Source organism: Macaca thibetana, chromosome 5 (assembly GCF_024542745.1).
Source record: "Macaca thibetana thibetana isolate TM-01 chromosome 5, ASM2454274v1, whole genome shotgun sequence".
Classification (NCBI taxonomy): domain Eukaryota; kingdom Metazoa; phylum Chordata; class Mammalia; order Primates; family Cercopithecidae; genus Macaca; species Macaca thibetana.
This window is the reverse complement of record NC_065582.1, coordinates 61,964,785-61,977,389: the sequence shown is the minus strand read 5'-3', so window position 1 is coordinate 61,977,389 and position 12,605 is coordinate 61,964,785. Positions and strand designations below refer to the sequence as shown.

Here is a 12,605-nt window from a genome sequence, read left to right as displayed (position 1 = left end):
AAGGTCTTTTCTTGAGGTTACAATCCAGTGTTGGCCAGGGATAGACTTAGATGAAGGCTTTAACTGGAGCTGGAGAATCTGCTTCCAACGTGGCTTATACACATGGCCATTGATAGGAAGCCTAGTTTCTTGTCACGTGGACCTCTCCATGTAGCTGCTTGGGTGTCCACATAATGTGTCAACTGCCTTCCCCCAAAGTGGCGAGCCAAAACACAGAAAGAGGGGGATGCTACAAGACCTTTTATGTCTTAACCTTAGAAGTGATACACTGCCATTTCCACAATATTTGTCATTTCCACCATTCTGTTTGTCAGAATTGAGTTACTAAGCTCAGCCCACACTCATGGGGAGAGGAATTAAGCCTCACTTCTTGAGGGGAAGAGTATCAAAGAATTTGTGGACCTATTTTACCATCACAACAGGAATTCCAAAGATGGCTACAGTGAAAAATATCAAAATGATTATATTTTGAAGGTAACTTTAATTTTGGACAGAAAGAAATATAATCTATCATAAATGTGGGGTTCAAATCTTTTAACATGGGGGATAATGGCGCTGTGACATATACTAGATGAGGGCACTCTTTAACCAGCCACACAAGAGAAAAATGTGTGTTTTTCTGTCTAAAATAGGATACTGAACCCTTCTCAGAGACTGCCCTGAGGGTTTGGATTATGAGGAACAAAAGAGTTGTTTAGAAAGTATGGGTCTACAGCCAGGCAGTGGCTCACACCTGTAATCCTAGCACTTTGGGAGGCCAAGGCTAGTGGATTCCTTGAGCTCAGGAGTTCAAGACCAGCGTAGGTAACATGGTGAAACCCTGTCTCTACAGAAAATGCAAAAATTAGCCAGGCACGGTGGCATGCATCTATAGTCCCAGCTACTTGGGTGACTGAGGTGGGAGGATTGCATGGGCCTTGGAGGCGGAGGTTGCAGTTAGCTGTGATGCTGCCACTGTACTCCAGCCTGGGTGACAGAGCAAGACAATGTCTCAAAAAAAAAAAGAAAAGAAAAGAAATAAATTTTGGGTTTACAAGGATTGGAGAACATCCAGAATGAGATGATTTAGTATGTAGCAGCAGAGTAAAACATGTCTCTTTAAGACTTTTGTATCAGCCCAAAAGGCAAAAGAGAAGAAAGAAAATACAGTGGTGAGATAAAGGTAGCATAGGCAGTTAGAGAGAGGAAAGGCAGACCTGGCTAAGGAACTGAGCAAAGGCTGTTCAACCACACTCTGATAACACCAGCCGAATCAGCTAAGCAGAGACAGTTTCCAGGTGAGGTTGTATCTTGAAGCCAACAAAGGACTGTCACTGCTGAACTCTGGACCAAGGTTGTGCCACATGAGGGATGCTCTAGCCAGTTTCTTAATCTTTATTAATCAGGGTGGGGGAAGGGAGGCCATCTTCCCAAATATTTATGTCATTCCTATACTGAAGAACTTGGCTTGATAAGTTAGAATTAACTTGAAGATCCCCTTTATTCTCTTTCCTGAGCTTCCACTGAAAAGTAAGCTTGAGCCATCTCTTTACCCTTCTCTTAAATGCTCACACCAACCTTCTGTTCCAGATTATTTTCCCTCTTCCATCTCATTTCACATAACTAAAAGATAGGTAGTAGTATTCTCATTTATTCAAACTTGGAAATAGAGTATTGAGAGATCACGCACAAGCACCTCTTCAGTGTCAACTTACATGTCTTCATATCACCAACATTTTGCACGTGCTTTGTAATTGAACTCAAAGCCCTGGGATTTTCTCCTCGTCCATTTCAGTGCCATAGACTGCGTGTTTCCCTCCTCACCTCTATGCCTTTTATAAGCAGGGTAAGAAAAGTGCTGTCCCACAGAATTTAGGGTGGGGCACATGATCGAGGGATATGTGTTTTCAGATGGGAAGATCACATGCCCGTGATGGCTGCAGTGAATAGCGGAAACCTAACCAGGACAGTGTAGGGTAGTGGGAGAATAACTTTGGGTCTAAGAAGATAAGTGCTCACCAGCAGGCTCTACTCCCTTTCTACCCTTGCAGAAATTATGTAACTTCTTGGACTTCTGTTTACTCACGGGCATAATGGGAATAATAAGAGCTACCTTGTAAAATTCTTATAAGGCTTCAATGAGAAAATATAAGTCCATTTCTTTATTTCCTTTCTCCTACTTTCTTCCCATTCTCCATTTCAATTAAGAGTGTGTTTTTGTCACAGGATTTGGAGGCCCAGTTGATATGTGGGTAATACTAAAAAGTGTCAAGAATTTAGCATTTTTTTGTGTGTGTGGGCCCAGGTCTTGTAAAAACTAGTTTATTTGCATTAATTTCATTTAATCCTCAGAATCAATCTGAGAAGGGCTTGGTGACTATTGGCCTCATTTTACAGATGAAGAAACTGAACTTTAGAGAGAGTTACATGATTTGCAAATAAGTGGTGTTATAAAGTCCCTGTTAGATTCATGCTGGAACTAAATCTAGAATAAAGTGATCAATGGTCATTGAAAGCGACCATTTTATACAGCTTTACTCAGAGTTGACACATACACTTTTCACATTCCGTATGTGTAAAATTCAAGGATGATCTGCTTCTTTTAGATAAATGTCATTTGATTATGCTGTAAATTAATACGTGTAATTTTACTTTTTTAGAGTTCCTCTTCCTCGGCTAAGGAACATGATAGAAAATGTCGTCCAAACCTTAAAATTTATGTATGGTTCTTTAGATAGGTAAGTACTTCTTGAAATTGACTCTCAAGTTTTAATTACATGATTCTAAGTCACCTTTTGCATTTCAGACCATTTCTTGCTTGACAGGTTAGTTATTTGTCTCCTCTTTCTCCTCCTTCCCTCTTTCCTCCTCCTCTTCCTTCCTCTTCCTTCTCCTCTTCCTTCCTCCTTTCTCTTTCCTTATTCTTCCACCTCCTTCTTTTTCTCCTTCCTCTTCTTATTTTCTCATCTTTTATTACTGGCTTTTATGTTACAACAGTAGGCAGTTTTTCATTTGATTCCTTTTTTTTTGTTTGTTTTGTTTTGTTTTTGGTCTCATATATGACTTTAGTGAAATTTCTTAGTGAATTAGTGACATAACCACAACTGTATTCTGATTTGATATATTTCTGTAGGGTCAAATGTAAGAGTATTTCTTCATAACAGATACAGAAAAGAGAAAGACTTAAAATATATTTTTGTAGTTTTTTTTGCTTATAAGACCATTAAATTCCCTATCCTGAAATATGATGGTTCTTTCTCAAAAAAAATTCTTTAGCAAAAAATTTATGCAGTATTATTTAAGAAAGACATACAGTAGAGACAGTATTGACTGATTTTGTTTGTGTCCTTCCATATATTTTTCTATATAATAAAAATATATTCCCTTTTTAATAAAAGTGTGCTGCTATGCATATTTTTCTGCTTCTTGCTTTTTTAACCTTCTTGATCTGAAGGCAGAAATTTGAGGTAACATTTAACATTTGAGCACACAAAACTGGGTATGGGAAATCGATTTTTCTCTTAGTGACTTTTGTTCTTGTATTTCTGAGGGCTAAAATGGTATCTTTGTGTTTAAAGCCTTAGGAGTATATCAATACAAAAATCCAAAGGCAGTTTATACATTTTTCCAAATCATAGTGATATCAGCTCTCTGTTTATCTATAGTGGATCTTTGTTCTTATTGTTCTGACAGCGTCATGAAGGAATTTTCTGTGATGGTGTCATCTGGGAAAATTATCTAGTTTGCAGTGCAGTGTTCTCTAGAGGAACCACTGAGGAGGCACATCCCTGTCAAACCTGATCACTTACCAACATTTTCCAAATGAGTGAGCTACAAAGAGCTGGGAATCCATAAATAGTCCTTTTACCTTTTACTAGTAAGGAAATTTTTAACCAATGAAGAGTAAGAATGTGGTTATGAACTGCCTCTTTAAGTTTACTCGAGAGAGGCAAACTTTGCCATATTTTGCCCTAATTAAAGTTTTTTGTTTTCATAAAACCAGAGATTATCAAAGATTAAATTTTTGCAATGAATTTCATACATGAAAATAGTCCATTGGAGTTGTCCTGCAAATTCCATTAGAGTAGACTGGGGACAGAGGGACTTAATTTCTCTTTCATCTTGAAATTTATCTTCCATTGATAGTGAAAGTATCTTTTTGATGGCAGCAAATTTAATTCTTTTCTACTTCAAGTGAGAATTTAAAGAGCAAACTACAATAATAAATATGAAGATCCATTGAGTTCTTAAAACCAAGAAGCACAGTGAATCCAGGATGTTATTAATAGACATTTGTAATAATTTTTTATAACAACTTTTTTCTGATTATAAAAGATATTAAGGGCCAATTGTGAAAAATTACAAAAAGACCAAAAAGTGTAGAGACTTAATTATCTTTTTAATGTTGTGAGCTGGTTAATTCTCTATGAGCCATAGAAAACTAACTATATACTACCAGTTTAATGTTGTGACCAAATTAAAGCTATAACAATTTCCTTCACCATTCCCAACTAATTCATCAGCAAGTCCTCATCAGTCTGTCTTCAGAATCTCCAATGTGTCCATTTCTCTTTATCTTTACTATTGCCCTGTCCAGCCACTGCTATCTCTCACACACTTCAGTAGCCTCCTAACTGGTCTCCTTCCCTTCAATCTTGCCACTTGAACTAATTTTCATATAGCAGTTAGAGTGATCTTTCTACATTATTATCTGGCTCCTACCTAACCCTCTGACTTCAGATATCAAAGCACACGTGCCTCCTCTGCTCCTTTGCTCAGGGTGCAAACACCCTGGCAAAGCTTTTCCCCACCCCAGGGCTTTTGTACTTTTTCTTCTTGCTGGATCTTCCTGACGTTGGAATATCAGCTCAAATGCCCTTTCTCTGAGATTCTTCTCCAACCATTCAACCTAAAATAGCCAACCTGTCACACCACCCATTCACATTGTGCTATTTTCTGCATAGTCCTTTATACGAATTCATGTTTTTTACCATTTGTTCATTTGCTGTGTTTCTCCATTAGAACATAAGATTCATGGGAGTTCATTGTCTTTTGTCTTGATATTTTTACTGCCATAACTCCAGCAATGAGAATAGTGCCTGGAATGTAGTAGTCACTCAAATATTTGTTGGATGAATCAGCGAATATTATTTTGGTACACCGATAGCATATGTACCTGCTATTTTGTCATTCAGTGAGCTGTTCCTATAAATGCTTGCAGTCAATGCTGTGTTACTTTTATATGGCTAAAACCAAGTATTTCGGTTTTTTCTGTCATTTTGTTTTTTGAGTTCTTTAATATTATACCTTCAGCAGTAACGAGGGGAGGAAATAACTTATGCTTACTATGTACTTACTGTTTACCAGTAAATAATAAGCATAACAAGAACTTATGCTTGTTATGTTCTAGGCATTCTGCATGTGAGTTAGATTGTATTAACCCTATTTTTACAGAGTTGGAAACCAAAGTTAGAGAGAGGTTGGGTGATTTGCCTTTGATAGCTACCTACAAAGAGCTGTGATATGCCACATCTGTTCTATTACAAAGTTCAAAATCTCTTTATCATTCCACGTTGCCTGAAAGATTTCAGGAGTTGTAAATGGTTGAGAGATAGTCAAAGGTAAGAACAACCTACCTTTTTTACAAAAAGGGTATTTCAGCCCTTTCTGTTATAGATATGTCACTTGTGTTAGCCCTGTGGTTCTTCCATAGAACCATCTACTCGATACATTTGAGAGTAAGTTTTAGGGTAAAAAGTATGGACAGGGTGAATTTCTTTACATAATCCGTCAGTAACATTCTAGCAGCAATTCTATTAAAGGAGAGGAGTGAGGAAGATAGCCTATGTAGTTGGGAAAGATCCAGTTCCCTTAGGAGCACACAAAAAATGACCACCATTTCCATATGTTGTTCTAACTTACAGCTCTTATTTCTCCAGTGCCTTTTGCCAGATTGAGAATGTTCCTCGTTTGGATCATTTTTTTAACTTGTTCTTTCAAAGAGCGCTTCAGCCTGCGAAACTGCATTCCAGCGCCAGTCCCAGTGCTCAGCAGTACGATGCTTCCAGTGCAGTACTTTTAGACAACCTCCCTGGAGTCCGGTGGCTCACTCTTCCACTGGAAATCAAGGTAATCTTAGATATTATAAAGAAGAACCAGAACCAGGTGGCTTATTATAATCTTGCATCTTCTTTTTTCGTAGACTTTTTGTTATTTTTGGAATTGTGGTTAAAAATTAAAGAGGCAGTTGGTTGACAAAATAGGAGGTCCAGTGCAATAAACCCAGAAAGAGAAATTATTCTTTATAAGTAGAGATTTGCTCTCTCCTCTTACTTTTAAATTTAAGCTTTGTCCAAGCTGGGACTGCTTTTCAGAAATCATAATTAAATGGTGTATCTTCCTTTGGAATTTTGTGACTTTGATTTTATAATGTAAGGTTGTCAAGTTAGAATTATGTTTCTGTACAAAAAAAAGTAGATGACCTGATTGACTAACAATATTCTCAGTTAAAATACAAAGTCCACTAGTCTACCAAAATCTTTTTTTACATGAACATATGTGATTAGCTTTTGGCTTGTCCCATAGATAGCTACCAATAGTAAGACTGTATGATGGTTAAGAATTATCAATATGATTTTAGTTGTATCTGTATACCTAGAATAACTTTATTATTGAATGATTGACAAGATTATTTCAGACATTTTCATCAATGTAGACCACCATATAATCTATTTAGTTACAGCATTTGTATTAGTATTAAATGAGGCAGTATGCCATAGCCACTTCTCTGCTTATGAAGAAACCTAGGCTATGTTACAGTAGAAACTTAATTCAAGTTCCTACTCTTCATAAGACTCTACAGTGTATGATCAAATAAATGCCTTTTTGACAGTTTAATAGTTATTTAAATTGATGTATCAATCACTTTGTTCAGTTTCCTCATCTGTAAAATGGAGGAAATAATAGTCCCTACCTCATGGAAAAGTTACGAGTTATTATACATGAAGTATTTAGAATTGTGGCTGGCATGTTGTAGTTGTAGTTATGGGAGCATTATTATACAATTACTATTTGAAGGGAGATGAGGTGTTAGAGCATGTTCAAAGGATGCTTTGCCTTCTGGTGTTTTTATTTTGTCCTTAGCTCTATCAACTGCCTGGTCTTTTGATATTTCAGGACAATAATTACTCCTTCCTTCCTTCCTTCCTTCCTTCCTTCCTTCCTTCCTTCCTTCCTTCCTTCCTTCCTTCCTTCCTTCCTTCTTTCCTTCCTTCCTTCCTTTTTCTTTTCTTTTTTTTTTTTTTTTTTTTTTTTTTTGTGAGACAGGGTCTCGCTCTGTCACCCCAGCTGGAGTGGGAGTGCAGTGGCGTAATCATAACTCACTGCAGCCTCCACATCGCAGGCTCGGGTGATCTTCCCCCCTCAGCCCCTCAGGTAGCTGGAACTACATGTGCACACCACCATGCCTGGCTAATTTTTGTATTTTTAGTAGAGACCATGTTTCTCCATGTTTCCCAGGCTGGTCTTGAACTCCTGAGCTCAAGCAATCTGCCCGCCTCAGTCTCCTAGAGTGCTGGATTACAGGCATGAGCCATGGCACCTGGCCTACCATTTTCTTAAATTGTATAAAAAACTAAAAAGTATGAGATATATAATTCTACCTAATGTTTTCATAAAAATATATAAGCATTGGCTGAGCATGGTGGCTCATGCCTGTAATCCTCGTGCTTTGGGAGACAGAGGTGGGAAGATCACTTGAGGCCAAGAGTTCAAGACCAGCCTGGACAACATAGGGAGACCCTGTCTCCACAAAAACTTTAAACATTAGCAGAGCATGGTGGCACACACCTGTAGTTACAGCTACTCAGTAGGCTGAAGTGGAAGGATTACTTGAGCCCAGGAGTTGGGCTCCCCACTCTATCATAGTTGCAGTGAGCTATGATTGTACCGCTGTACTACAGTGGGGCAACAGGGTGAGACCCTATCTCAGGAAAGGAAAGGAAAAAGGAAAAGGAAAAAAGAGGAAAAAAAGGAAGAGAAAAGAAAAAAGGAAAGGAGAAGGAAAGGGGAAAGGAAAGGGGGAGGGAAGAGGGACGGAAGGATGTAAGTGTTCAATATAGGTAGAAACATAGAAAGTAACTAGATAACTTTACCTTTAAAAGAGAAAGACCCATATCTTGAAAGTGGTGGTAATTACACAATTGCATATCTTCATCAAAACAAACTATACACTTAAAATGGGTGCAGTTTATTTGAATGTACATTCTGTCTCAATAAAGTTGATACTTTAAAAAAAAAAAAAAAAAAAGAAAGACCCTGGTTCCAAAGACTGTCTCATGTCCATTCTCATTCTGGGGTCTTTTTTCCTCAGCCACAGGGCCCATGCCCACTTCATGAGTCAGAAGGTACCATCTCTTGAGGCTTGCCATTCTACCTGGCCATTACCTAGGTTCTTGCCCCTCTGTCAGAATTTCTTCATTAAAGAAACCTCTTACCTCAAAATATATAGTCCCTTCTTTCTGTAATAGTAGAGGTACTTAATGTTTTAGGGGTAGTGTGTTTAGAATTTAGATACATTAAGATTAAATATTATCTTTCCTCAAAAAAGTTTAAGATGTTCTTAAATATTGTCTATTGGGGGCTTACAGATTGCATGTGAAGGCTACCTCTTTTTCATTGAGAGTTTTGTTAATTTAGCATATATTTCTTTAAAAGATTTATATGCTTTTCTTTATTTCACCCTAAAAGAATATCAAATTGAGAAATCACTGTGTGAATTCTGGTATATATTTTTAATTCATTGCCTTAAAACATAGCTGTTGCTTATCTTGTCAATGCTTTGGCTGCTTTTATCCTTGTTACATCTAACACTACTGTGTGGAGATCAGTGTTCATTGTGCCGGTTCCTCAAGTCTGTGCCGTGCTTTGCAGAATGCAGAAAAACCTCTAGATGTGCACAGGCAAGTTGAGCAGGTGAAATTAATACACAGGAAACAGTGAGGATCTGGCTTAGTTGTTTTCTATATTTTGTAGTCCAGTTAGGAGATTGAGAACAATACTTTTGGGAAGAGAGCTAGATACCTTCTGCTAAAGTAGTCTAAAGCTCTATTTGATTAATATAAAATTTGAATAACAACAATTGAAGCTTTTTTTTAATTCTATTTTTTACTGCAGTTTCACGTTCACAGTAAAATTGAGAGAAAGGTATAGATTTCCCACATGCCCCCTTCCCCCATACATCACACATGCATAGCCTCTCCATTATCAACATTCCCCCACCACAGGGGTACAGTTGTTATAATTGATGAACCTACATTGACACATCATAATAACCCAAAGTCCATCATTTACATTAGGGTTCATTCTTGGTGGTGTACATTCTATGGATTTAGACAGATTATAATGACATGGATCCATCCTTGTAGTATTATACAGAGTAGTTTCGCAGCCCCGGAAATCCTCTGTGTTCTGCCTATCCCTCTTTTTCATCCCTCCCTTTCCATTAACCGCTGGAAACAATTGATCTTTTCACTGCCTCCATCGTTTTGCATTTTCCAAAATGTTATATAGTTGTAATCATATAGTATGTAGCCTTTTCAGATTGGATTCTTTCACTTGGTAATACATATTTTAAGTTCCTCTTTGTCTTTTTACGGCTTGATAGCTCATTTCTTTTTAACGCTGAATAGTATTTCATTGTTCAGATGTACCACAGTTTATTCATCCATTCGCTGAAAATCTTGGTTGCTTCCACGTTTGGACAATTAATTCTTGGTCAAACAGCAAGAGAATGTTTAGTTTTGTAAGAAACTACCAAACTGTCTTCTGAAGTGGCTGTATTTTGTATTCCTACCAGCAATGAATGAGAGTTCCTGTTGTTCCATATCCTTGTCAGTACTTAGTGTTGTCAGTATATTGGATTTGGGTCATTCTACTGTGTGTCTAGTTCTGTCTCATTGTTATTTTAATTTGCATTTCCCTGATGACCATATGATATGGAACATCTTTTCATGTGCTTATTTGCCTTCTGAATATCTTCTTTGGTGAACTGTTTGTTAAGGCCTTTGGCCCATTTTTTTAAATTCAATCGGTTTTTGGGGAAGAAGTGGTGTTTGGTTACATGAATAAGTCATTTAATGACGATTTCTGTGATTTTGGTTCACCCACCACGCAAGGAGTGTACACTGTACCTAATGTGTAGTATTTTATCTCTTGCCACCCCCTGCTCTTTCCCCCAAGTTCCTAAAGTCCAATGTATCATTCTTAAGTCTTTGCATCCTCATAGCTTAGCTCCCACATATGAGTGAGAACATACGATGTTTGGTTTTCCATTCCTGAGTTACTTCACTTAGAATAATAGTCTCCAATTCCATCCAGGTTGCTGCAAATGCCATTATTTTGTTCCTTTTTCTGGCTGAGTGGTGTTCCATGGTATATATATACCACATTTTCTTTATCCACTCATTGATTAATGGGCGTCTGGTTCCATATTTTTGCAATTGTGAATTGTGCAGCTATAAACGTGTGTGCAAATATCTTATTCGTATAATGATTTCTTTTCCTCTGAGTAGATACCTAGTAGTGGGATTGCTGGATCAACCAGCAGATCTACTTTTAGTTAAGGAATCTCTATAGTGTTTTCCATAGTGGTTGTACTAGTTTACATTCCCACCAACAGTATAAAAGTGATCCCTTTTTGCCACATCCACACCAACATCTATTTTTCTTTTTATTATGGCCATTGTTGCAGGAGTGAGGTGGTATCGCATTGTGGTTTTGATTTGCATTTCTCTGATAGTTAATGATGTTGATCATTTTTCCATATGCTGGTTAGCCATTTGTATATCTTCTTTTGAGAACTGTCTGTTCATCTCCTCAGCCCACTTTTTGATGGGATTGTTTTTTTCTTGCCGATTTGAGTTCCTTGTAGATTCTGGATATTAGTCCTTTGTCAGATGTATAGATTGTGAAGATTTTCTCCCACTCTGTGGGGTGTTAACTCTGCTGATTATTTATTTTGCTATTCAGAAACTTTTTAGTTTAATTAAGTCCCATCTATTTATCTTTGTTTTTGTTGCATTTGCTTTTGGGTTCTTGGTCATGAAGCCTTTGCCCAAGCCAATGTCTAGAAGGGTTTTTCCAATGTTACCTTCTAGCATCTTTGTGGTTTCACGTCTTAGATTTGTTTAAGTCTTTGAATCATCTCGAGTTCTTTAAGCATTTGTTTATCTGGAAAAGACTATATCTTTTCTTCATTTACGAAGCTTCGTTTCACTGGATACAAAATTCTTGGCTGATAATAGTTTTGTTTAAAGCATCTAAAAATAGGACCCCAATCCCTTCTAGTTTTTTGTGTTTCTGCTGTTAATATGATAGGTTTTCCTTTATAGGTTACGTGATGCTTTTGTCTTACAGCTCTTAAGATTTTTCCTTTGTCTTGACTTTAGATAACTTGATCACTATGTGCCTAGGTGATGATCTTTTTGTGATGAATTTCGCAGGTGTTCTTTGAGCTTCATGTATTTGGATGTTTAGATCTCTAGCAAGGCTGGGGAAATTCTCCTCAATTAATTCCCTCAAATATGTTTTCCAAACTTTTAGATTTCTCTTCTTCCTCAGGAACACCAATTATTCTTAGGTTTGGACGTTTAACATAGTCCCGAACTTCTTGGAGGCTTTGTTCATTTTTTTTTTAATTCCTTTTTCTTTGTGTTTGATGGATTGGGTTAATTCAAAAGCCTTTTCTTCAAGCTCTGAAGTTCTTTCTTCTGCTTGTTTGATTCTGTTATGAGAGTTTCCAGTATATTTTGTATTTCTCAAAGTGTGTCCTTGATTTCCAAAAGTTGTGACTGTTTTTTGTTTATGCTATCTGTTTCACTGAAGAATTTTCCTTTCATATCCCATATAATGTTTTTCATTTCTTTAAGCTGGACTTCATGTTTCTCGGGTGCCTTCTTGATTAGCTTAATAATTGACCTTCTGAATTCTTTTTCTGGCAATTCAGAGATTTCATCTTGGTTTAGATCTATTGTTGGTGAGCTGGTATGATCTTCTGAAGGTGTTAAAAAAAAAAACCTTGGCCGGGCGCGGTGGCTCAAGCCTGTAATCCCAGCACTTTGGGAGGCCGAGACGGGCGGATCACAAGGTCAGGAGATCGAGACCATCCTGGCTAACACGGCGAAACCCCGTCTCTACTAAAAACACACACAAAAAATTAGCCGGGCGAGGTGGCAGCACCTGTGGTCCCAGCTACTCGGGAGGCTGAGGCAGGAGAATGGCGGGAACCCGGGAGGTGGAGCTTGCAGTGAGCTGAGATCTGGCCACTGCACCCCAGCCTGGGCGACAGAGCGAGACTCCGTCTCAAAAAAAAAAAAAAAAAAAAAAAAAAAAAAAAAAAAAAAAACCTTGTTTTCTCATATTACCAGAATTGTTTTTCTGGTTCCTTCTCATTTGGGTAGACTATGTCAGAGTGAAGATCTGGGATTCGTGGGCTGCTATTCAGATTCTTTTGTCCCATGGGATGATCCCTTGATGTGGTGTTCTTCCCCTTCCCCTAGGAATGGAGCTTCCTGAGAGCTGAACTGTAGTGATGGTTTTTGCTCTTCTTGGTCTAGCCACCCAGCAGA

General features: G+C 37.8%; 1 protein-coding gene across 5 annotated transcripts in view; it reads left to right on the top strand.

The window, feature by feature from the left end:
• The window catches only part of INTU (inturned planar cell polarity protein), a 106,900-nt gene that overhangs the window by 59,796 nt on the left and 34,499 nt on the right, over positions 1-12,605 (top strand). For 4 of the 5 annotated variants that reach the window (XR_007726004.1, XM_050792361.1, XM_050792359.1 and 1 more), the window contains exons 7-8: positions 2,640-2,717; positions 5,919-6,108. Coding sequence is in view for 4 of the 5 variants with exons in the window: in XM_050792361.1 (XP_050648318.1) it covers positions 2,640-2,717; positions 5,919-6,108 (268 nt within the window). In the remaining variant the exon portion in view is untranslated. The remainder of the gene's footprint in view (positions 1-2,639; positions 2,718-5,918; positions 6,109-12,605) is intronic. The other variant, XM_050792362.1, reaches the window with a different exon arrangement.